General features: G+C 43.7%; 1 protein-coding gene across 2 annotated transcripts in view; it reads left to right on the top strand.

Annotated features, from left to right (window-relative positions):
* LOC119170005 (PTB_TBC1D1_like and TBC domain-containing protein plx) overlaps nt 1–25,792 on the top strand; it is a 53,218-nt gene extending 27,426 nt beyond the window's left edge. Inside the window, exons 7-19 of one of the 2 annotated variants that reach the window (XM_037421016.2) lie at nt 1,673–1,780; nt 3,965–4,060; nt 6,157–6,216; nt 8,786–8,937; nt 10,166–10,305; nt 14,529–14,666; nt 15,247–15,408; nt 16,210–16,365; nt 16,937–17,088; nt 17,915–18,007; nt 23,120–23,279; nt 23,396–23,733; nt 25,089–25,792. In XM_037421016.2, the coding sequence (XP_037276913.2) occupies nt 1,673–1,780; nt 3,965–4,060; nt 6,157–6,216; nt 8,786–8,937; nt 10,166–10,305; nt 14,529–14,666; nt 15,247–15,408; nt 16,210–16,365; nt 16,937–17,088; nt 17,915–18,007; nt 23,120–23,279; nt 23,396–23,733; nt 25,089–25,403 (2,070 nt within the window). In that variant the 3' untranslated portion in view covers nt 25,404–25,792. The remainder of the gene's footprint in view (nt 1–1,672; nt 1,781–3,964; nt 4,061–6,156; nt 6,217–8,785; nt 8,938–10,165; nt 10,306–14,528; nt 14,667–15,246; nt 15,409–16,209; nt 16,366–16,936; nt 17,089–17,914; nt 18,008–23,119; nt 23,280–23,395; nt 23,734–25,088) is intronic. The other variant, XM_037421017.2, reaches the window with a different exon arrangement.
* The last annotated feature ends 1,010 nt before the right edge of the window (nt 25,793–26,802 follow it).

Here is a 26,802-nt window from a genome sequence, read left to right as displayed (position 1 = left end):
CTTGGGGGCCAAACTCCAGATTACCGAATGTAGGCTCTCGTTGGAGTTCTGCATTTTGCAGCGTGCGCACCTCTGAAGCAGGGCTCTTTCCGAAAGCCGGGTATAAACCGGTAGTAATGCCTCTGCCACGTCTTTCGGTAGATTGTAGGCATGCCTGGGGTCGGGCTCACCCTTTGCTTTTGCGGCATTGTGCCGACACCATGAAGTTTCACCAGCTGGGCACAGACTGTGGTCCGAGCATTCATCAGTGGAGGTGACGTGGCGGTATGTGGCCATCACAGCCTTTTGCATCTCGCCCACGTCACCTTCATGCGATTTCAGAGCCCGGCCATAATATGTGCTCAGCCTGGTGATCAGCTCACCTGTGAGCCTGCCTTTCCCACCAAGGCCTCTTTTCCCATCGCACTTTTGTTTCTGCACCAGGTTTCTCAATGCGGTGCCCATCCGTTTCTGTACATGATTAATACAGTCTTCCTTCTGCACGTCAATGTGCAGAAGGAAGACTGTATACACCTTGGTGTCTTGTATGGCGCAAAATGTCCTAGAGTCTCCATCAGACAGCATAGTTGTGTAGCGCAGGAGTCAACCAAGGGCTCTGATGACTTCGTAGACTTTCTCCCACGACCTTTGCGTTTCCTGCGACCAAATGCCTGCACGGTCCGATACTTTTTTGCGTTTCCAGGCATGGCGATACGATCAGAAGCTTCAGAGTGCTCTGCCGATTTCGTGGCGTCACAGCGGTAACCCTTTCAAAATGGCGTCGGGTCGCGTATGCAGGTGCAAGCCGCGAGCTTCCAGTCAACCGGAAAGCGCCATTTCAGTCACGTGCGCCGTTTAGCCAATGGCAGTGAGCGCGGCTCTTCGTCTTTGAGGCCCCGTTTTTCGAGCCGGGGAAACGCTCAATGTTGCTTACTGAATAAAAAAAACAGCTGAAAACGCGTTCTTTCAAACAAGACCAAAATGGCGCTGATCGAGCGCCTAGTTCCCGCGTATCGTAGAGCCGAAACCTGCGCTATTCGCCCTCAATTTAAAGGGCAGGACGCCCGTTTTCGGTTTTTTAAAGTTGAATAACGATAAAAGTTGATGGTATTCGGCTATGAAATTTTGTAAATAGGTGCGCAATGATGTCGGGAACGCGAAAAGAAGGTCCGCGAAAACTCGATTTTTGGTCCCGAAGTGCCGCGTCCCCCCTTAAAAGCATGAATGTTCCGCCAAATTTCAGAAAAGATTTCAAGTTCACCTCTCTGCCCAACATAAGGTTTTAGTAAGAGACAACGAACTTTTAATTCCTGATATGTGTACTACTTAAGCAAGCAGTAGAAATGTACTCATGGTCAGAACGGAAACAACAATGCATAACTCTCGTGCACAGATGAATGACAGGTGTGCCATAGTACTAAAGAATTGGGCTTGCAATTATTCTGGGTTTGTAGTTGGCTATATTGCCGTAGAGTACCATCTGCGCTGCCGTGAGTGTTTCAGCTTTGGAAATTTCAAAGGTAGCGGGAAAGGGTATGCTGCACTCGAACGTGAAGCATTTGGCAGTGGTTGCACACTGAGACTTGATAGAAGATCAATGCATAAGTGCCGCTTTGCCCGGCAGTTTACTTTATAGGTCTGGCTTAGCAGGTTTCTTGAACAAATTGAAAATTTGTGCTTTGTTTGCATGCAGTTGAATGACTGCAGGACGGTGCAAGACAAGAATGAGCTTTACATGATGCTGCTGCGGAACCTGTACGAGCAGAAACAGAATAAGCATGGCCACACACAGAAGTCTGAGGTGAGTGTGTTTGGGGTTCAGCTTCAGATAGCAGCGTTTGGCATGATTCGTCTTAAATGATACTTGTATTCAATTCCATTACCGATTGGCTGTGCTGTGCTATTTATTGTTACCCTCTTCTGTGTCCCCTTAGATATGCCATAGAGAGAGAAATAGATGAGAAGGAAACACAGGGGGGTTAGCCTGGTACGAGTAATTGGTTTGCTACCTTGCACAGGGGTGGGGAAATGGGGGTTGTAAAGAGGACTGAGAAAGAGGTAAAATAAACACAAACACACAACAAAAGTCACAAATGCACGCACATGCGGGACGTTCGAATCAGAACTGTTGTGAAAAACTGGTTGAACGCAGAAAGTGCCGTAGAGCTTGCACAGCCTATCCAATCTACCGAGCATGGTGCAAAGCGACTGACTTCCTTCGTGAACGGTACTGTGGGCAGTCTCACAGTATATGTTGAGTACTAGTTTCATCACTGCCAAAGTGGCCACATGCTGCGTTGTCAGCTATTCCTATGCAGAATGCGTACACAGAGGTAAATGTGACACTCAACCATAACCTACACAAGAGGGTAGCGTCACCTGGGCGAAGTCCTAGAGGAAATCGAAGGCTTGCTTGAAGTGTGGCTAAATCCACTGTAGTGTGGTGAATTGGCGAGGAAGCACTCGAAGCTTTCGTGCAGTGTCAGTTCTGGTAAGCAATATTAATATTTGGCTTTTTTTATGTGCTGAACGGTCATACAGCATGATCAGCTCATCCATTGCCAGTAATTCCGTAGTGACTTGGAAGCCATAGAAAAGTTCTTTCATGTTTTTTTCTCAATTAAATGGTGCACCTCTTTTGCACCTCAATACCATTTGCTTGCCTTGCCGCGGTGGTCTAGTGGCTAAGGTACTCGGCTGCTGACCCGGCAGGTCGCGTGATGGAATCCCGGCTGTGGCGGCTGCATTGTCGATGGTGGCGAAAATGCTTTAGGTCTGTTTGCTCAGATTTAGGTGCGCGTTAAAAACCCCAGGTGGTCGAAATTTTCGGAGCCCTCCACTACGGCGTCTCTCATAATCATATGGTGGTTTTGGGACGTTAAACCCCAAATATCAATACCATTTGCTTGTGCGGGCCACAACATTAATGTGACTAAAGGAATTGCAGTGCTGCTTTTGAATCTCTCATAATCATATGGTGGTTTTGGGACGTTAAACCCCACATATCAATACCATTTGCTTGTGCGGGCCACAACATTAATGTGACTAAAGGAATTGCAGTGCTGCTTTTGAATCTCTCATAATCATATGGTGGTTTTGGGACGTTAAACCCCACATATCAATACCATTTGCTTGTGCGGGCCACAGCATTAATGTGACTAAAGGAATTGCACTGCTGATTTTGAATCGGGGAACATCGTCCATTTTTGTGCTTATGCGATTAGGGATCATGCTATGTTACATTCGAAGAAGATGAAAATGAGAATGAGGTTCAGGAAAAAAGAAAGCTTGAAGAGATTAAAAAAAATTCTTGAACAAGGAGGGACGTTGAAAGTAACATTTTGACAAGTGTACTTATTGAAATATTAGCTTTAGCAACATTCCCTGTTCAAGAATTCTTTCATATATTATAAAAAAAGATGTAGATTTCAGTTTAGCAGGGCATATTCATGGTGGCTTCTGGAGGAACTGAAAAAGATTGTGTACCCTGTTTTATGTGGGATAGATTGGTAAGTGCTTGTTATGCCCGTAGTTACGTGCCATGTAATTTAATCTTGCCTGTGTTGTTTTCATGTAATAATGTTTCTTGGTCATTTGAGGAAAATGGCATTTGCAATCAAATGAGTTCGTGCAACTCATTCAGATTTATTTTGGAACCTGTGTAATACTTGCCAGGGGCCTAAAACGAGCAGAGTGAAGCAGCATAATACAGTCCAGTGTTGAGACTGTGACCACAAATGTATTGAACAGGAGTTATGATGAATATCAGATGCAAGTAAATCATTTCTGTATTGAGTTAAACTTGTTACATGGCTGTACACAAATTGAGCAGGAATGTGTAAGCAAAACATTATAATTTATGTAGAAGACTGCATAAACCACTATTTGAATCCTGCTTTAGTTAAAATGGCAAGCAATCATATTTGTTGGCTTATGGAACAGCTGAAAGTGTAAGTTGTTAAGTATGACCCTCTTTGCTTTGTAGGGACTCCTGGACCTAAAGACTCCATCATTCGTGTTCGATAGCTTCAAGGAAAAGGCCAAAAAGTCCATCACAAACTCGTTTGACACCATTCTAAAGGTGGGATGCATGTTAAGGGGTGCTTCTTAGAGATTAAATGGGCTTGTTTTGGCTTGACGCATGCATTGCATGAGCTTTGTAATGTGCTGCGCCTTGCGGTTTGCATGCCGTGGTTTTAATCCTGTGTATATCAGGAATACTTTTATTGGCTCAAGGTGGATACTAATCATGCGTCTCCTATTCCTTTTGTTGTTGTTGCTGCTGTCTACATTTCTTTACACATTTATGCCTCAAGTAACCCTATTTCTGTTTCTGGTGTATGCTCCGGTTCACCTATAAAATTGCTTGGTGTACGTGTTATTTCGTGGTCTGATTTGCAAGCTACCTGTTCGAAACTCCCGGTTGCTATTGAATAACGGTTGCGATACTGAGCTCATGCGGAATTGCCAGTGGTAGTCTCATGTTGCTTCTCAAGTGCTTCTGGCAGTAAAGCTTGAAGTTCTCAGGCCGTAGGCAGAAAGCTGCACTTCTTGTTGATGTTACTTTAACCCGAGTTGTACAGAATCAAAACTGGAAAAGCCCTAGATAAAGAGCGAAGCACTCTGTCTTTGCCCAGTTGAGCTAGGGCATTTGCTTTTTATTGATTGCCATTCACGAAATCACCGATTGTATGCCACGCGTTGTAAGTAGTAATGATTGGTTTGGCAAGGACTTTGCAATGGGAAAGCTAACACATTTTGCTCATGAAGTCTGTCACTGGAATTGTCACAAGATGTTAGCAGAGTGACCTTGCGAAAAGCCAGTTTTTTTTTTTCTTTAATGAAGCAATACAATGCACTGTGCCTTGCATGTGTGCCATACCTTCTGAGTAAGGTTTACTACTTTGTAAATCATAAAGGGCCCCTCAACCAACCAGAGGTGGAAATTTAGTTGGAGTGTTGCACTTTTGTACAAGTCTACTACAAACGTGTAGCCGTAACAGTTTTCTAAATGCTGCCATAATAGCAGAGTTACAGGTGTTGGATGACACAAAAGATGTTTTCACTTGTGTTACTGTTTATATCTGTCTTTGGCTTGTATCTCCTCTTGGGTGAACGCTCTGTAGACTGACTCCTATACGTGCTGGAGGACTAATGATAATCAGAATGAGGATTTAGTTTATATATGTGGGTCTAAGTCTGTTCTGGTGCTAGATCAGGTGACTGGTTTCATTGGTAATCTTTTAACAATGCTATCGCTCTCTCTGCTTTGCCTGAATGGTGTGGGGGATTGCCACTTCCGCTGCTTGAGGAATATTTTGACGCATTAATTTCTTGTTTCTTCAATTTTTCTAGATGCCCTGTAAAGTTAGTCTTTCAATATGTAGCTTTACTGGTACGCTGTTTGCTCAAGCCATTTAACGTTTGGTTTATAAAATAAACTTTACTCTTGTTCAACCAAATTTTGCAGCTGAAGGCTGCGTAGTTATAGTCTGCAATGCCATTTCAAATAAACTGAAATTCAAGCATGGATAACTGGCGTAATGTCCCGTCTTCTACTGCCTTAAAATTGTTGTTACCATCACCGACCGCACTTAGTACAGTTGAAACTTGATGTAATGAAACGAGAGATTACACGAATTTCTGAACTTGGTGAAAAAATTTCCATTCTTTGGAAAGCACCCATGCAGTTCAATGTTGTCATTGACCCATATTGATAAAATTTACTTTGCCACCAAACTAGATAAAACAAAGTTGTTCCTGAAATTAATGCAAAAAAATTGTGGTAATTTCTTCTCTAGATGCATGCAAACATTATTGTGAGTAGTTGCATTTTCAGCGCATAATTTTGTTCAAGATACTAATCTTTTGTGAAGTCATAAAATTGATTCATCAGTTTTGCGATGGATGAATTGCCAAACCTTCGCTACACCTATACAGTAGCTGTAGATTTTTATGTAGTCATCTTTGTAAAAAATCTTGCAACTTTTCGTACCAGACAGACTTGCCGAAAATCGTGCTAACTCTATCGGACGTCTACTACGCTGGTGGAGGTCATTTTTTCTTCTCCTTCTTTCCTTTGCACAGGGAGAGAAGAAGTCTTGTCACTTGCTGCACTGTTTAGTGGAAGGTTTGCATGCGTTTCCTTACAGTTTTGTTTTGCTCGCACATTTTCAGAGAAGAGGCAGAGAGGGGCGTGGAAGATCGGCCACGCTTCCATCTGAGGAAGCATTTAAAGTAAGGGAAACGAAAGCCTGCTTTTTTTTTTACAGTAGCTCACATTTTTTTAATGTATTATGGGAAGTTACCAAACATGATTTTACAACAGCCATTTTTTTTTGCGGTGTCAGGATACCCGCTCTGATGTAGCAGCTACTATTACATCGCATAGCTATGCACAAAGACTTTGTTTGACTGCCGGCCATGGCAGCTAATTTCAATAGGTATGAATTCAAAAATGCTGGTGCACTTAGATTTAGGTGCACATGGAAGAATCACCGGCGGTCAAAATTGATTCGTAGTCCCCCACTATTGTGGGCCTCATAATTTAATCAGTTTTTAGGCACATCAGAATTTCATCTTGAGGGTCAGTGTCACCTGAAGGGTTTTCATGTAACAAGTGGTCTAAGGTGTATTGTTAAAAATAAGTATACCACTGATAATATTCAGTGCTTGTGTTTTATTTCTCTTAATAAATGGTGCAAACGACACTTTTTGTTAATCTCGTGTGTCGTGGTGGCCAGTTGCAAATTGAGCACTGCTACTCATACACTTTTTTTTTTATTGCCAACGGAGCCTGCCCTTTTTCTTCCACCCATGCAGGACAAAACGAGAAGGGCACCGCGAGGCCCGTAAGTAGGCAGGGCATGCGCGATATTAACTTGTTCACAGCTTTCCTGTTCATTGCCGGTGGAATCGGCACTTTCACATAAGGTAAATAATGCAAAGAACTGCGATGACGTACTGACCTTATTTCGATACACAGTTTCTTGTCTACTCCAAGCCACCAGAATGGCTAATCAGGCCACTTTGTATGCATACAATGTGAGGCGCATTGTGCTTCAGTTCTTTCTCTTCACAGCAACTTATGCTGTCCTGTGCCGTGGCTTGTGTGTGCCGTATCATGTTGTGTGTGCTCAAAGTTTAGTTTTCTGTGGTGTTTGCACGAGTCTTTCTGCCAGTGTTTGCACGAGAAGTTCAGCTCTGACCTCTGCCTGATCTGGCGCGAGTTAAGGGGAGATGTTACAAGTTTCCTTGATCCCTAGCCTGGGGCAGTGAAATTCTTGTTGTTTACATATGTTTTTATGCTGATTTCAGATATGTAATCAGTTTTACAGTAAGTTGCACAGTTCCGGTTTCATATCATGACAATCTTTAAAATGTGGCTCTTCTTGTACACAATTTTTCTACCACTAAACTTTTATGGTTATGAGCCATTAATGGCTCATATTGCTCCACATTTACTGTAGAAGATAAATAACAAAAAAGAACATGTTTATAACACATTTTAAGGAACAATAAAGATTGTAATGTAAGAGGTATTGGAATGCTTATCTCATAATAGTGCTTGCTTTATCTTTGTATTATATATAATATGAAGTCTCGTCTTTTTTCCTGTCTGCCGTGCGTTTTTTTTTTTTTTTGCACTGTTAACCTCAAGTATGCACAACCGATTAGCCCAGTCAGCCACTTTGGTAAGCAGCAAAATTTTTTTGCCCTATGCTACAGACTAGTGAAACTTTTTTTTCCAGTAGCATCTCTCTTTAAATGTAACACTAGACATAATCAGCATACAAATGAGTAATGACCATGCTGTAATGTGCTGTACTAAATGTTAACCAATCTTGAAGTGAAGGGCCGTACAATGTCGCTGTCTCATGTGATGCTACTGCTGTTTACGTAACTGCCTCAGGATAGTTTTGCGTACAGATATCAGCATACCCTGATGTGCACTCATTAGTGTTGTAGCTTGTATTGCGGTTGAAAGAAATGAACATTTATGAGCTATTTACAGTGCATTCTGTCCCACCCTTCCGGTAATGGTGGTTGAGTGACAATAATGAACCAATAAATTAATTAACACACATGGAAAGGGTGTGGGAAACGTTTGCACTGATTTTAAGCAGACCTTACTTCTTGGAGCACCAGGTTTCATTGCTGACATCGGTCACATGGTTTACAGATATGATTAGTAATGACAGAAAAAAAAAGAAACATGACCATATTAGTAAACGTACATTTCATTCATTGTCATGAGACCACTCATGTCATGATATCCCTCTTATTCTTTAATGCGAGATTCTTGGCCATCACAGTGTTGTCTTCTCCATGTTTCTGTATTGTCTTTATATCTCCAAGTAATGCTACGTTCGTTGTCATGTGTGCTTTCGTTTTACTTTTTGCTCTTATACTGTCTTGATTGATGTTTCTTCTATTTAACTGTCTCAATGCTGCACTTATTCTGTTCCTTTCACTTATGGCAACCAACCTGTCATGCATTCTAAGAAAGCACGGTCATTTGCCATCTTTTGGCAAATGTGACTGTGAGAAAAGAAAAAGTGCAGTGTGGTATGCCAGACATTAAAATGGGCACAGTCGCACACATCATCTCTTCCTTGATTGTTTCTTGTTATTACAACACAGGCGGTGGTAGCAAACTGGCTGTGATTCTGGTTAGCCTGCACATTTTTTTTTCTTTTTTTGCCATAGTCGGCTTTGATGAAATGTGAGAGAAGAGACGACCACCACAGTCCTGTCAAAGAAGTGTCGCTCACATGGATGCTGTATTGTTTGGTGAACTGCACAGCTTACCCTCAGCGACGCATCGCCTACGGGATCCCGAGAAGGCAGCTGTGACCCGACCACTCCAGTGCGGTGCTCGTCACCGCAGCAGCTGCGACCACGCAGCTCTACTGTCAGCACACCAGAGACGCCCAAGCGAAGCCCACTGGTGAACATGTAAGCAATGTTTACTACTAGTTCTAAAATGCTTGCGAAGACATGAAAAAAAAAAGAGTTCAGGAGTTACTACAACCCTGCTGATGTGAGCGTAAAATTCGGTAGCTGTATTTGTCTGTACTTAAATCTACGGGCAAGCTACTGTTTTCCAAAGATGGAAAATTGGTTGCAGTGCTTGGCTGCTGACCCAAAGATAGATCCCAGCTGTGGCATACGCAGTTAGATGGAGGCAAAGTGGTAGAGGCCTATGTGCTGCACGATTTCGGTGCATGCTGAAGAACCGCACGCGATTGAAATTTTCTGGGCTCTCCGCTAAAATGTCTCTTACAGGCTTACTTTTTTGGGGACGTTAATGCCTAGCAAACAGTCATCGTCAACTTACTTCTTGTCATTGTTCTTGTTCTTGCCAGTTTGAGGCATGGAAACACAACTTTTTAACAGCAATGCTGTTCGTCAAGGTTTTCATGTCTGGGGTTGTGATAAGACTGATCACGTGACCTCGTATTGTAGGGAGAGTGAGACTCTGTAGTTAGGGGAGGGGTGAGTATGCTGCGAGAGGTGAGGGCATGCTGGCCAGAAGTGAGGGTGAAGGCGGAGGATCTCGAGGGGTAAACATTCGAGAAATGTACAAAGATGGGGCAACGGTGAAGCGCAGTGGAGTGTAAAATATAGTGTCAATGTCAGTGTTCAGGAGTTGGCGCTTTGATGATAGTGCACATTTTTCATCCTCCTGATGGAGAAGCTGTAAGACGTGAGGGTCGAGCCTGATAAAGGATGGACATAAGCTTCGCTGTTTCGACAGTGTTCGCGAAGTGTAGCTGGCTAGATTTTTTGTAGGAGAATAGAAATTTGGGCAAGTTGGTTGGTATTCATCTTAAAAACAGCACAACATGAGGACGAAGAAAGAAGACGCAGTAGCACAGGCACTGACTCGCTACTAAAAAGGTAATTAGAAAGAACTCATACTTTTATACAAGAAGATGTCATGTGCACAACAATGCCATTAAAATAAACAAGGGTGAAACAAAACATGTGCATAAATCTGCCACATGTATGTCAACACCATATGTGTGTGAAAAACTTGAGCACCAAAGGACTTGTATAAAACTGTGAGTTCTTTGTGATAAAGTTTTTAGTTGCGGGTCAGTGCCTGTCTCGTCGTTTTTTCCTTCTTTGTTCTCGTGCTGTTGTACTGTTTTCAATACGAACAACTTTTGTTTCTCTACAGATTCATGAAGGTGGGACACACACGGCGCCATTCTTCGAGTGATGAGGAGACGACTGAGGCAGCTACTGAAGAAACCTCATGCAGGCAGTCTATCTTTCAGCGTGTGAACACGCCCGTTCGAGGCAGCAACCACAACGGGGGTAAGCTTTTGCTATTGAATGAAGTCACTGCTAGCCAGTCGTCATTCTGTCCAATAGCTGTTGCTATTCTATGAAAAGGCATTGGGCTCAGTAGAGATATGTGCACTTTCAAAAGCTTACATCGACAAGGAGTTAGATGGAATGACGACAAAATTAAGAAATTTACAGGAATAAACTTGAATCAGCTCACACAGGACATGCTAAACTGAAAAGCATTATGGGAGGCCTTCGTCCTGCAGTGGATTAAAAAAGGCCAAAAATAGTGATGATGATGTTGCTATTATCACTGAGTGTCCACACGCTCCGTGTCGCTAGAGTGCACCCACTGCTCGCTCGAGAGCGCAGGATGCGAAGATTTACAATTATGCGCTACCAGCGGAGTTTCGTACAAGTGTCTTTTTTTTATGTATGTAAGAAGGCAGAATGGCAGCAGCTCTTTACAGCAAAGGTTTGGCATGCTCAGTTTAAGAGACAGAAATGCAATGAACATTTTTGGAAGAATTATGTCTCATTTGAAAACTACTAGAGAAAGTTGGTGTGGAGAAAAATTCTGCAGATTAGACATAAGCCTATGTAAAGTGCAGCTTTTGTACAGTGATACTGAACAAAAATTGAAAAAACTAATGAAGACATCGAAATTTTACTCAGACGACCCAACTGTTCCAATAAACAGAGCTTATTTCATGTATTTTTGAATAGTTAGCTGTAATTTTAGAGGATTGACAGCACGCGGCGGCTGCATTCCAGTAGGAGCGGCATGTCACGTTCACCGTGACTCATGTAGGGTGCACAAGTTCCTGTCTTCTTCTTTCCTTTTTTCCACCTCCCCTTTACATCTCGTTCTTCCCCTTCCACAAAGGTACTGAAGCGCGTCCCATCATTATGGGCCACCACCAGTCAGGAGTGACATTTGCTGCTAGTTTACACCAGTTGGGAGTAACATTTGCTGCCAGTGCTGTTCGCGGTGGTTCTTGGAACCATAGTGGGAACTGAGCAGGTTGAGAGACGTGGGTGATAGTAGAGAAATTCGCAAACAGAGGATGTGTGCTGTAGCCAATGTTTTGGCAAGTGCACTTGTCTTTTTCAAGGCTGCAACTGTTGCAGCCTTGAGAAAGGCAAGTTCACTTCTTGAAACGTCGGCTTTAGTGCACACCCTCTGTTTGTGCATTTCTCGTCCACCTTTCTCTTCTTGACTTTCTTGTGGGTGACGGTTGGCATTGTTGGTATGCTAGTGTTCAATTCTTAAAACGTCACCAAACGTCATTTCCTCTGGTTCACAGCAGGGCAGCTAGATTCGGCAGTTTGTAAAAAACAAATTGATTTTGTTATTTTCCTCTAGTTTCTGCCTGAAGTGAAGGTTGTGTCAATTGATTTCAGCACCCAATCTTTCACTTTTACTGTAAATCTCAGCAACCTAAATTTTGTCTGTAAACCCTTTAAAGGGCCGCGGACACAAAATTTCGAAGGCGATATAATGAGCGAGACATATTTATGTGGAGACATACACAACATCTAAGAGATATCAAGGGCAAATATAGCCTAGAACATATTTAAAATCAATTTTGAAGTGCACGCTGTGTGACTGAGCGAGATGCGGAGCCCCTTTCGACGCTGACATCTATGGTGGGGCAATGTAAACAAACCTACGTCACGAGTTTGTGTTGGCTCGTTACTGGCTCACGGCATGTGCTTGCGCTACCTGTGGTTTCCTCCTCCATGCCTGCAGCTTCGTGTGCACTGGCTGGGCTGGCTGTCAGTGTGGCGCACGCTCTCGCATGCAGTGTCACAGTGTCGTCGTCACGGTTTTGCAGTGTCACGTGGCCAGCTGTGTTTACCTTACCCCCATAACTGCTCCTGCCTAGTTCTTTGAAACTGAAACCGAGACCGGGCGCTCTAAAAGCTTGTCTACAACCGTCGTGCACTTGTGTAAATGAGCTTTCCAGCCGTGATAAGTGGGTTGCAAGCTACCCATTGCAACAAAAAAAAACAAAATTTTTCTGTCAGTGCTTTTTTAATGTGAATAATTAAATTCTGGAAAAGCGAGTGCAAAGCATGCAACTTTTCAGTGTCTATTTTTCTAAAGGGTGGACAAAGAAAAAAGCCAGGCCTGCGCAGAACATGCAGCACAGTCACAGCGAAAGCTGGAAGAGCAACCTTTCAGAGCCTTTTTAATACACTCTCTGGGTAACTGCTTTAAGCAGACCTGCAGGATACCCACTACGCTATAAATCATAATTTTTGTGTAGTAGGGAGACATTCACTATGCCATCCTTCCTCATTCTTCCGAGAAGCGCACTACCCGCTACACACTTGTAAGAAATTTTATGTAATTTTTTTATGCTGTGGCTGATGAGGATGAAGAATAATGCCTAGTGCTATTGTAGTGGGGTTGTACCATTCAACAGCCCACTCGTTATGCAATTCACATTGTGTGACGTCTGGCTGTCCCTTTGCTGTTCTAAAGCAATTCATTACACACAATAATGCGACTCCTTTCCTGACATGAAGCCTGCCTAAGGTCAGTTTTAAACAGAGTTTCAAGTACCTGCGTAACTCAGTATCAGAATTCTGGGCTGGCACACAGGGAACCTGGTTTGGAATCGCATTGTGTCCTTGGCGTTTTTCATTTACCTAGTTTTTTTCTTATTTTATGTGATAGTCGTCGGCAATGGCAGCGGACAACTATAGCACACGCCACCCTTGTTGTGATGTCATGACATCTTTCGCTGTAATAAAAGCCTTGCATTAGAAGCTAGTTTGGCCAGCCTAGGTGGATAGCACTAGTTAACATTGTAGCATTTGAGTTAATTTTCTGTGAGTACACTATGTGGTAGTATGTGCTCTTCACTGTGGAACTCTGCAGCGGCAATTCCTAGGAACACAAGTTCTGAGAGCCTTTAGATATGTACACAATTTCTCAGTACTTTTACTGTGGTGCCTCAGGGTTGTGTTCTCAGTTGTTACAGATAGTCGTAACATTTGAATACCATCTTTTCCCCCTTGTGATAACATATGTAATTTCACACGAAGATTCCACCTGGTTCAGTAAAAACAGCAAATGCATGCATATTCAATAAAGCGTTTCATTATCCTCACAGATGTTCATTACACACTGAGGCTCTTCCTCAGCAATCTTGAATTTTAGTCTGCGACCATGCGGGTGTGCTTGCTCGAGATTTTATTGTAGGACATCATACGAATTGAATCAGATATTTCTTTAGTTTTACTACATTTGCTATTGTTATTTTTTCTGGTTCTCTTTTCTTTTCACAGCGACAGTATAAAAAGCATGTTTATATATGATTCTATATTAGAGTAAGCCAGCATCCTTCGTAACTTTTGTGTTAGACGTAATCACAGATCACCTTTTCAACACCTATATGTAGCTTGTAAAGAATCTCTACTCGTTTAAAATTATGCAGTGCAGTTCAACATGATTAACTTGCTAAAAAACGAAAATCGGTTCAATATACCATATAGTTGCATAAAAGCCTATGAAGAAAAGCAGAATTTTTAGTGCAAAGTTTGGGTGTGCCTGTTGGCTTCCCGCTACTGCTTCTTTTGATGCTGTACGCCATGGTGACACCAGACTTCTTTCCTCTATGCTCAACTGTTTTGATCAGTGCCAGCTTTGCCTACAGGCAGGTCCTTACGTTTTATGGCAGCCATTGGGTTAACAAGGGGAGTAGAGGAGCGAACGGCGACCATGTACAATAACTGCGACAAGGAATTATGGGAGAAAACATGCAGTGGTACAGTGGCTAGCGATGGTTTCTGATTTCTCTGTGTACACCCTTATAATCACACTGCTCAGTCTCTGAAATGCACGTGGGAAATTCTCTTTTTTGTGAGGAAAAGTGAACTTTCTCGGTGGGAAAGCCAACATCTTAGGGCGTATCACACTGCCCCATGTTCGGTATATCTTGTGTTCCAGTTATTTTTGTGTGATGTCTTCTCAGACGTGGATATAATGAAATATTTGTTATAACGAAGTAAATGAAAAACAGTCCTGTAATATATAAAGTGTCAGAAATGTATGTTTATAGTGAATTTCAGATATAACAAACTTACTTTTGTGTAGTATGCAACTTTGTTATAATGAGGTTTGAGTGTAGCCATAAAATTTTCTATGAAATTATATTAAAGCATTGTCGTGTGTGAAAATAGTTTTTGATATGCAGTCGGGTTTGACTATACATAATTTGGGGGTATTGAATGTTCAGAATATTCAGGGGAGCCGCCATCCACCCCTGGCATTATTGTTCGCCGGACGCGGGAGGAGCTTCGCTCTCTGTGGCGCAAGGCCATACAGGAGCAGGTGCTGCTTATCCGCATGGAGAAGGAGAACAGGCAGCTTCAAGGTGCGCAATTTTTTTTGTCTGCTCAAATAATTACTGATGAGAAAAACTGCACAATGTTCGATTTAACAAGGCTTTGTAATGAGTTTTGTAATTTCTGGAAGCATTAACAATTGCTCTGGAATGTGTGGTGACATGTTTGTCAAAACCAGATCGATATGAGCAGCGAGATAATATTCAATCGCCGACAGCTGTACTATATCGAGGTGCTCATTGTATTTCTGGGCACTAGTTCATATGGTTGTTTTTGTGCTTATGTTCTGCATTCCTGTTCACCTCTCAGCAAATGGAGCTCCTTTTAAACAGAAAATGTTTAACAAAGTTCACTGTAGTTAAATTTTTAACTCCCACTCTTAGCAGTGTTTGCTTTCTAAGTGTCACTGCTAAATGACACTACTGTTGCTCAAATCCAATCCAGGTGGTTCTGTTTAAGAATGCACCATAGTGTACGCTTTTCCTGCACACCTATTGTTCTGTGGTTGCGTATTCTTCACGATAATTTTCAAGCGCACCTTGGTAGATGCCGGCAAAAGATATGTGCATGTGCTCACTGCAGTGTTTTGAGAAATGTTTTGACTTACAGCGAGCCAGGATGAAGTGAGCAGCAAGCGTTTGCGACTTGACTACGAGGAGGTCGGAGGTGGGCCTTGTGATGCTGAGACGGCCGAACGCTGGGACGAGCTCCTGGCACGGCCACCGGGAGGCCGCATCAACCCAGACACCCTTCGGGAACTAGTCCAAGCAGGTGCATGCCAATGTTTCTTTTTTTTTTTATTGCGATAACAATTATAGGCGCACTCTTACAGGGTTTTTCCCATCGCAGTCATGTTCTGTATAAGGTCCGAAGTGTTTGCATTGCTCAAGCAGCAACTGCAAACCTTGATAATAAGGGCACGATAGTGAGAGTTATTGCACATGCTGTTTTCGCAGACATGAGTAGACGGTTCGTATACATGCTTTGCTCCCATTGTTTACTTCACGTTGAGACAACAGACATAATGAAAAGCAGTTGTACCTCTTCGATCCGTGGAGTATCCACATTTCACTTAAACCGTTTTTTTTGTAGAGTTGTGCGAGATTGAGTCCAAAAGAGTAAGCTGCTAGTCTTACGTCATATAACACTCCAATTTGTTTCTTTTGCATTCATTGCTTTGCCCTTGCACCGAAACTGTGACCTTTTTTTTAATAACTGTTAGACACCCAAGTCTGCTACAGCACACAACTTTATAACAGGCCAAAGTCATGCTAGTTTGTGGGGTTTCTATGTATACCTCTAAACAGGCTCACCTTTTACTGACATGCAAAATTTCCCATTTTGCTAAAGTGATTATTGCCTGGTATGCCCATTGGGAAGCTGTGTCTTATCGCAGCATACAGCGGTGTGCCTGCGTGAAATACTATACCACATTTGGGTGCATGGGTCCATATGCTAGCTGATAGTTTTGCAGTGATATTCCGCAGCTCGGCATCGGGTGTACTGCATTTGGGAAGACGCAGCACGTTGAGTGGGGTCGTTGCGCTCCATCCTTCCCGTCTTTCCTCGCAGGTGTACCGAGACACCGACGGGGTGAGATATGGCTGCTTTTGGCAGAACAGTACCAGCTGCGATCATCACCTATCAATGAGATTGATTCCTCAACAACTTATGAGCAGCTGCTGAACCAACTGACAACTCACCAGCATGCCATCCTCATCGACCTTGGTACCAATCACACGTATTTTGCATGCTTTCGCTAGGGACTTCAGTATCTTTTATTACAATTGATTATATGTGTACTATGCATGCTCCACCTCAAGTGCGATGTGTACGTCTGTCGAGAGTTGGAGGATGAATCCTGCAAATGTGATAACCTTGAACCTAAGCTGTACCAGTTCACTTTAAGTACCTTAGCACTGTGAATGCACTATATTCACCTCGAACATCCTTTTAATAAACTTACAAATAAAGCTATGTGAATAGGAAAATTTTGGGTGTGAAACGGATTTGAATGTTGAAGTGTGTGAATTGAATAGAAATATTTATAAAGTGCTCTAGACTATTTCTAGAATATCTTTCGAATTCTTCTGAGTGAAATTGCAGAAAAAATAAAAAGTTGGAGAGAGTTCCTGTTGCACGGAGAACGCGAGGCCCAGTGCCCGAAGCGCGGGCCTGGTAGCAGAAAATCACTGTATAATAATGTGCAAGAAGGAGAGTGTCACCGGTATAATAATGTGCAAATGCTGAAACTGACGAGAATGGCAGTGAAGCAGTCGATTGTTCACACACCTTGCAGGACGGACATTCCCCAGCCATCCATTCTACCGTGACAGCCTAGGAGCCGGCCAGCTCTCACTGTACAACCTGCTCAAAGCATATTCACTGCTTGACCCACAAGTTGGGTACTGCCAGGGGCTCAGCTTTGTTTCGGGTGTGCTTCTGCTGCATGTGAGTCACTTGAATTTCGCCTTTTTTGTTTCTTCATGCGAGCCGCTTGCCTCTTGCTTCTACTCAAAATGTGTTGATTGTAGTAGTTAACTTTGCCTTGCCATGTAGCTTTGATGAATGTGCCAAATGCTAGCTTTGAACCTGTGGAAATTCTACTAAAAAATATTTTCAAAACACGCTCACGTCACTGTCTATGAAAGGAAATGCCATCAATGGAAAGGAAATAGAAAAAAAAATCTTCAAGCAAGAAGAAAGAGAAAGAAACTTCTACCCCTGTTTCGTGCTTCAAGATATTTTCACATATTTTCTACTTCCTTTCCATTGCCCGCCACGATGGTTCAGTGGCTAAGGTACTCAGCTGCTGACCCACATGTCACGGGATCGAATCCCGGCTGCGGCGGCTGCATTTTCGATGGAGGCGAAAATGCTCTAGGCCCATGTGCTCAGATTTGTGTGCACGTTAAAGAACCCCATGTGGTCGAAATTTCTGGAGCCCTTCACTACAGCGTCTCTCATAATGATATGGTGGTTTTGGGACGTTAAACCCCACATTTCAGTTATATCAATTCCTTTTTATTGGTGGCATACCCATACAAAGCACTCTCCCAACGAGTCACCCTTATGAGATCTTTAGCTGGCATTGCCTGCCACACAGCTTGCTTTTATTACCAGGACGTGTTTGATTGGTTGGGTTAATAGGGTTAACTGCTCTGGATAGTTACTTGCCCCCCAAAAATTATCTGATTGATTTGCTCGCAAACATTATATGCTGAAGTTTCTCCCGTGATATACAAGCTCTTCAATATGGGAATGCTTTACATTTCAGATGACTGAGGAGCAAGCTTTTAGCATGATGAAGCACCTGCTCTTTCACTTGGGGTTGCGACGGCAATACAAGCAAGACATGGGCGCGTTGCAGGTAGCCTTTTATCTTACGACTGAGGATTTTTTTTTTCTTCCTGTGTGTGTGTGCGACAAGTGCATTGCAGCGTAAATCTTGCAGTCTCACGGTATCTTGTCATACCTGAGGAATCACTGATCCTAATGTTATACGACAGTGCAAAGAATATTCCCTATGTAAACAAAAGCAACTGAACTTTGAACCTTGGAATCATGAATATACAAGTACTAAATTCGACAGATCGGGAAGTTAGTATTATACAAATTCAAACTAATAAAGTACTTAATGTTTTGTAGAATTCACTCTATAAAACCGTATTTACTTGCATAATTTGCACACCCTAATATTTGGGAGCTTTACTAAATGAAAAAAATAAAAAATCTATTTACTCACATATCTTGAGCTCACCAATCTACCCAAGCTAGCTTACTGGCACCCACACGAAGAGACTGGACCTTAGGATGCATTATTGAACGCGTGCACCTCTCGCTGAGCTGGCGAGCGCAGTCACACATAAAATGGTCTGCAGGTGGGAAGTTCCTTCTTCCTAGAATACCGTACCGAAATACCCAGACCTGCTGATGAATCATCGGAACTGCTCATGCATTTGCCTCCCTCTACCTCCCCATCTCTTCCACCGTGAGAATGCCCGTTCGTGACACCAACTATTTTCTGCATAGGAGTCGTGCGAAGGCCTGTCTAGAAAACACCTCCATTGGTCTGTCGTGCCAATTGTTCCCCTTGTTCTCTGCATCTGTGCTGTAATGCATGCTCGGTTAATTTCTCAACTTTAGGTTTCGCCATCCGTCTTTAGCGTTTGACAGTTCCCTCGCAATGGGCTACAATACAGTGCACTCTCAGTAAATGTAAATCTGCTAAATGAAACTGCTGCGTAAACAGAACAGCTTCCTTTAGCACAATTGCTTTGGTACCTGAATTCTTCACCCCTGCTCAGTAAACGCAACTCAAAAAAAAAAAAAAAAATGAAACACATTTTTCTGGTCCCTTCAAGTTCCGTTTAGTGAGAGTCTACTGTAATTGTATATACGAAAAAATTCAGGTTCACTGTTATAAAGTTTGTAGAAGAAAATGGGAACCGTGACACTGCCAAGCACTTCAATTTGAAGTTCTTCAATATGTGACGTTTGGTATGGCAGAAAGCAGAAAGTAGTGAACTTATGCTAATACTACTTTTTGCCATTGGAGAAGACCTTTTCAGTTATGTGCGAAAGCTTAGGTCTTCCAGTATATTCATGTCACAGGACCTTTTTTCTCTCAGAATTGTTAAGAATAGCTTCAAGAGAATGGGGCATTCAAGTGCGCTCGATGGAACCGAAGGCGGCACGACGCGATTTGGGAGGACGGTGACGGTGGCTGCGATGATGATTCCCAATTGGACCTGTCGGCCAGTGATTCCGACTAGGTCACACATGACCAGATCCGGGTGGTTAAACTACGCGCTTATTATGTTAAATAAACAAGTACAGTTTGTTTTGGCTCCAATTTATTTTTTCTTTTTTTAAATGTGTATGCCACATACGTTAGAACTAAATGTTATTGCTCATTATTTTGGATGCATTGCGAAATCTCCTTTTAATTTGCGCAACCCCTTTTCGGAGCTCTGAAATCGCAAAAATAAAGTGTGCAAATCAAGCAGGTAAATACGGTCTTTGTTCTGTTTTCTTGTTGTTGGCCAGACTGTACATTATTTTTCTTCTTTTAGTATTGGTGTAACTAATGGCTTATCTACTCTATGCAGTCATTAGAGAAGAGTGGCAGCTTTACAAGGTAATGTAAAAAAATGAATCTAGTGTAACTGTTAGAATTAGCCGAGTCCATTGATGCTAAAGAGGCAGGGTTATCACTTCCATACTGAGTTATTCTTGTGGTTGTAGTGTTCAACCCCGAAGGATTGCGGCTACTAGCGTGAGTTCGGTCTTAGCGAGTCGCAGGGCACGTGTTAACCGCCGCCGTGGCGAGAACACGATACCGCTCAAGGTCGCAACACTTTATTGCCTGCGGCAACACCAAAAATGCAGTACAGAGCCTGTTGCAAAGGTGCAGCAGGAAAGCAAACGGGCTTATCCACGCCATGAGCGAGAAGTACTACACAGGTGTCACAGAACGAGCGCTCAAAAAAGGGCGCCCCGCCAAATTCTCGCAAAGAAACGCCGGAGTGACGCCGCGAGGTCAACGATAAAAGAAAAAGAAAAAAGAAAACAAGCTCCCCGGGCACGCTCCCTCTCCCCTCGGAAGCGTGGCTTTGCCGCCGAACCTTCTCACCCCACATCGGCGGCCAAGCAAGCACTCGAAATTTCTCGATGAAAAGGGGCGTGGTAATGCCGGGTTGAGTCATTCGACGCGGACGGCCCTCGTACAGTCTCGCGCTTTCCCCCAGCCTTCGCTGCACATCGCGCCGACGAAATGATGAGAACTTTCTGGAATCTCGCACGGAGGGTATTTAATTGAGCAGCCGAGATGAGAGATCAGGAGAAGACGGAAGTTAGCGCCAGAGGGCGTAGGGATTCCGCCGTGTAGTCGGCGAAGGTTTTGTCCGTAAAGACAAAGCAGGAGACGAAGATGATTTCCACCTGAGGGGTGACGACTCGAGCTACAGGCAAGAGTGTGTGTTTACCGCTATCGAGCGAAGACGCATGGCAACAGCTGCGTGTGTGAAGCCGACGTGTTTCCGGTGAAGAAGTTGAAGCTTGGAGAGTGGCCAATTGAAGACGCGAGGTTTCCTGGAAGAGAAACTTTGGGGGCAACGAAACGACAACAACGCTGGACTTTGAGTGAGTGACTCTCAGAAGAGTATCATCCAGACGTTTGTTCCAAGAACTTTGGGCTAAATAGATTTTCTATCTCTTTAGTCTTTAAGTGTCTTGGTTGTTCAATGCATGCGACTGCATTGTAGTGTGTATTGTTGTCTGTGTCTGTTGTTTCGAGTGTGGCTGATTGTACTGTGTAGTACGTTGTTTGATTGGTGAGATATTGTATGCAACTATTGTGGAGTGTGCATACTTGTGTATTGTTTTCGATCTGCCATTATTGAGAATATAATTTTGTTTGTTTATCAACTCTCGGCTCTGACTTGTTCTTTGGGCCACAGCCGGCGTCCGCAGGCACGCCAAAAAGGGCCACTTCTAAATTGTCCACGCTTTCGTGGTGCGGTTCGGGGGGCCGATACTTTGGCCCTTGGAATTAGCCCGGCGATCGCCTCCCTAATTAACGGGACCTGTGACAACAGGGTGCCACGAGCACAAGTGACTCACGGAGGCACCGGGACAAATGCCCGGTTGCTCCAGTGAGGGCAAAGGCGCTTGCGTTGGCTTCGGAGAGATACGGGTCGGCGCAGCCTGGCCACGCACTAGGACACCACACCACTCTTCGGCCTAGCGTTCGGAGGGGGGGGGGGGGGCGACTTAAGGTAAGCATTCGCCTCGGGTGCAAGGCGCTGTTGTCAACGTCCGAACGAACCCCAAAGGGAGCCGACGGACGGAAAAGAAAAGCTTGCTTACCCCCATGTTGTCCCCAGAGAGGTCCCCTCACTACCGACGCACGCGCTCAAACGTTCCGCAGGAGACCCTGCGTGCGGCGCCACAGTCGACATCCGCTACCGGGTGAGAGTGGTTAATACATCACTCCCCGCTCCCCCAGTGCGGAAGACCGCGGAGGAGAGGAGAGTCATGTCAGGACATGAGAACGCAGAAAGAGGCGGCAAAGCCCGCGCAAAGGCAGTGGGCTAGCCTCGATTCCCACATCGTACAGCTATACAACTATTTTTAACCACCTTCATGGCATGGTTGACGCACGCACAGTCAAAAACGCAGATATGTCATGGCATACTTTGGTTGCCACAGACAATTCACTTGACCCATGTAAAATGTTTGAGGTTGCAAGCTGAGTGAACACTAATGCATGTGACTGCCCTTTAGTGTGCAGTAATAATACATTTCTCATATTGTTATAGTAGTGTTTGTCCAGCCAAAATGGTGGCCTCTACTTTCAACACAACTTTGACGAGATAACATCTTTGATGTTTGCAGTGCTCTCTTCATGAGAATACCATAAACTACAAAGTTTTAGGACATTCTTGATAACTTGGGCATTTTTGCAATAAACTCCATAGAGACAATGTATGAAAGTGTCTGTTCAGATGCTGGTGCATTCTATCGCCCGATTTGGCCAACCTTTTTGCTGTGATCACAAGTGTGAAACCGCATTAATTGAAGCCACCATTGCTCTGGTGCACAGACTTGCCTTCAGCTGTAACCATTTTCAATAGTTCACTTTGCTTCATTTCAATGCGGAAGTGTTAAGCCGCTGAACGTATGCAGTGTGCTGCAGTGATGCATATATAAAAATGAAGGGTGCCACTTTCATGACACATAGAATGTGCTAGAAAGCAAACTTAGTATTGTGCCTATATTCACCTCCTGTGCCAGAACAGGGGGTGCTGATAAATACAATGTTAAGCAGGTTGATAGAAATGTATGAATGCTTGATGTAAATCAATTCGGTGCCCCATGTTACGTGGTAACGAAGATGTTACAACGTCCAAGTGGGATGCTGCCTTGCACAGTGCGGATTTAGAAGCACAATGATGGGCAGTCCAATGAGCCTGCGACATGGCATAAAGTTAAGGCCTATCCGCCCCAACCTGGGAGTGGCTTACTGTGCACTAGTTCACATCTCGGAAAACTTAAATATAGTTTTTTCATTTCATTTCATTGCTATCTGGTTGGTACACGCTGATTTTGAATGAAGAAGCAGTGCTAGAACAGGATGATGACGAGAGGAATGCTGTGCTTTTTTTTCCCCGTCATTGTTCTATTCTAGCACTGCTTCTTCATTCCAAATCTGTAACTGCCCTCTTGAATGCCTCGTGGACCCAATATATAGTGGCTGCTGTAGACCGCAACATGATTTTATTATGAGGCCTCTGGGCTATTCTATTATTACGTGGGTGGGCGTTTGCTGAATGTTCTGCTTGCACATTTTGAGTTAGTTAGCTCGCCTGTTTGCCTGCGTGCTACCATTAGTGTGGCAGTATTTTGTTTACTTGTGGATTGCTCTGTAGTGTGATAGGATGGAGGGTTACCTAGTTGCATGTGCGTGTGGCATATGCAGGTGCAACTGTATCAGCTGTGCCGTCTGCTGTACAGCCGACACCGAGAGCTGTACCAGCACCTGGACCACTTTGACATTGCCCCAGCTCTGTATGCCGCACCCTGGTTCCTCACCCTGTTTGCTTCGCAATTCCCTCTGGGATTCGTCTCCAGGCTTTTTGGTACGTGTTTCAGCATTTAGCTGGCCTTTGAGCTCACTACTTTGCGCCTTGTGGCTGAAATGATGGTGAGACACTGAAATGTGCCCGTAAACACCGGCTCTTTGGGGGTCGTGCAGATGCCATCTTTCTTCAGGGAATGGAGGCCGTGTTCAAGGCAGCCCTGTCTCTGTTGTCTTACTTTTCGGACACACTGCTGAGCTGCAACAGCTTTGAGTCCATCATGGAGTGCTTCAAGAATACCCTGCCTGCACTGGATGCTCCTACGATGGAGGGCATAGTTTCTGGTATGTTCTCCTTGGACCTGGGTCAGGAGCTGGTGGCGTACCAGGTCGAGTACCACCTCTTGCAAGAGGAGATGGTGTACACACCCAAGAGACCTGGAGTCTCATCGGCCGATCTCGAGGAGAACCGTACTTTGCGACGCCAGAACATGGAGCTTCTAGAACAGCTCCAGGTACGCTACTTCTTGTCTGGCCGGCTGTTGAAACATGAGCATTAAATGTTAGGTTTATACTTACACATGCAAAAACGAAGCAGACTGGATGAGCTTCGCTGTTGACTGTTTTATTATACCTTAGAAATTGGCCTATACACTTTACAAGACACTCCAGGTAATGGATTTCTAGTTGCATTCCAACAAGGCTACAGGTGTAAATAGAGATAAATATATTACTAATACATCTACTTTTTTCTTGATGAAGTAGGCTTTTAAAACTTATCTCCATTATTTATCTGCGTGAGAAGCATGGCTCTTCAGAGGCGTGTGGGAAGGAGGGGGGGGGGGGGGGGTGCTGATTTGAGAATCATGAGCTGCATAGCTACTGAGGCTGCTGTGGGATGCTGCTACAAGCCCACGTGCACACTCACAATCACACTAAAAGTAAAAGGCACATTCTAAGAAAAAAAGAAAGAAAAGGGAAGAAGGTGCTCGTGGTCATAATGTGCCATAACAAACGAACGTAAATTAACTGATGTAATGTAGCTTTTTGCCTCTGTGTCATCGTCTCTCACCCGACACCCTTGCATAGCTTGCAACTTGCTCGTTCATATGAAAAGAGAGAGAAAAAACTGAAAGCATGCAGCAAACCTCTGAAACTTGCTAGTATTTTTTGACTGATCCTAAAAATTTTTGCAGCAGTCGATTTGTGGGTCAACAAACTTTTCAAATATATCTGTTAAATGATTACTTAGAAAAGTGTTGTAGGGGCCTTTTAAAACTACTACAATGTTGTTTGAACACAGGCTCTGATTCATTTTATTATGTTACTGGCGGCGTACAATGCCCTGCCTTGAAGTATCTTTATCGTCATTGCTATGGCTCACGTATGCAGGCACCGTATTGGGCAGGAAGTACTTGCATATTTTATTTCTTTCTGCTACTGAATGTTCTCTTGCTCGTTTGTTAGTGCATTGGCCTAGTTCGCCCGGTGTAGGACTCCCCACATGATAGAGGTCTGTGATGCAACATATCAACGACATTACCAGGTTAAACTACCTAACTGGGACTGTGGTGGAGTTACCAACAGATGGTCACTCTAAACTAGAAGGACACAAGCGTATGCACAACATTCTGCAAATCCTTAGCTCCCATACTTCATTTTTCTGCCTGTTCTTGCTAGTGCACCTTGGAAATTAACCACAGACAAGCCCGAACATTTCCCTCATTTATGAACAGCATAAGTTTTGCAGCACCCATACTACACTCACAATGCAAACCAACAAGTCTGTTTACCTATAAGTTAAACAAAAAACTTGCCTCCCTAAGGCAAATATTTATAGTTACTGCACTGTGCATCACTTCACTTGCAGGTGGCGAACAACAATGTGAGCCGCCTCGAGGCTTCAGTGAGCTCGTACCAAGGCACAGTGCAACACTTGGAGAAGCGCATTCGACAGCTGGAAGATGAGCGGGATGCGTTGCATCACAGCAACGCAGCACTGCGCCACCGCCTAGACCGACTGGAGGCTGCGGACGAGCGAAACGTGCGGTCTCTCAGCTTTGGAGCGTCGGGGGAAGCGCACGACGGCATCGCGCAGCTTGTGCGACGGCTGGGTGACCAGGGCCCTTTGCCAGAAGATGAAGAGTGGTGTCCACCGCGCGCTGACGGCTGTGACGGCCTCTGAGTGGCCCAGTTATTCAGAGACTACCAATGGTTCGAACTGCATGTGAAGAGGTTCGACCATTCGTGGGGTACTAATGTATGTAGCTTGTTGCTTTACGATCTAAAATATGACAAAGGACCCGGAGAGGCAAGCTTTTCATCATCTTCCTCTGTGCAAAAGACTACTCTTGCAGTTGTTTCGCATTAGCTTTAGCTGCAACGTTGATGCATGAAATGTTGCAAAGCATTATTAGCATGATAGTTTGGGTGAGTAGGGAAGTAACTTGTACTAAATTATCACGACCAGGCTAAGAATTGAAAAAGCTTGCATCGCATACTTTCTTTTTTTATTTTTAGCCCATTTGTGTTGTTTTTTGTAGTCGTCATCATTAGTGCAAAACTTCTCAGTGATTGGTATGCAAAATGGCCACTGCACGATCTCACTTGTAAACATAAACCAGGCATTAAGGCAGAAGGGTTCAAAATAATGTGCTGTTTGCCTGCATATTTTGGTTGTGTTTTAGGTCACAGTAATGTTGACTTCTGATAGGCAGTCATATGGTCGTGTATATTGATTATGACTGGAAATACAACTTAGATTGTGTTATCAAATTTTATATTTTTACATGACAGAATCTTTTTACCGTTGTTATCGAAGTTATAGTGCAGTTACAGTTGCTGCATTACAGCCTGATTTTTTTCCTAGGCTCCCACAAGCTGTGAAAGATAGCGAATAAGGCTCAATCATTGTTATGGTAAGATATCTCAATATTTCTTGTGGCGGTACATTGACTATTATCAAGCAGAAATTTTGTGAGAATTTTAGAAAAGTGGTACAAGCTGTTTGTGCTAAATGGACAGTTACTTGCGGCTGGCTTTTCGCAAAAGGGAAGCCACAATATAATTTGTGAGTGGTATCAGTGACATGGAAGCTGACCACTGTTATACCTAGAGGTATACAAGCTTAAGGTACATTTATTTTCAGATCACCCTTAGGAACTGCCTGCTTAACCACTGTACTTCATTGTGTGCAGATTGAGCCGGGTAAGGTATGCTGTACCTCACTATGTCTTCTTGAAAGCTATTGGCGGAGCGGGACAGCCGTGGCTGTGTCTGGTTGACTGCCAAAGACCGTGTAGGTGCTGTCGATACGAGCATGTAAATCAGAAACATTCAGTTGCTGTACCACAGTAGAGGCAACAAATGTGACATGCCAAAATAACGTAGTTTGGTTGTTGAGTGACTACAGGGCCCAAGTTTAATCTGCAGAATTGCTTTAGTACAACACTGGTGCAGCAGTCAATTGGGGAGGCATATACTAGTGTAAGTTCTAATTTATCAGTCTAAGTGGCAGTTCATTGAAGGCTTATGTTAAGTGTGTTTGTAATAAGGTCTAGAATGTGTTTTTGCTTTTAAGGAAA

Source organism: Rhipicephalus microplus, chromosome 2 (assembly GCF_043290135.1).
Source record: "Rhipicephalus microplus isolate Deutch F79 chromosome 2, USDA_Rmic, whole genome shotgun sequence".
NCBI classification, from domain to species: Eukaryota; Metazoa; Arthropoda; class Arachnida; order Ixodida; family Ixodidae; genus Rhipicephalus; species Rhipicephalus microplus.
The sequence above is the reverse complement of the archived record's forward strand: the minus strand, read 5'-3'. Positions and strand labels throughout refer to the sequence as shown.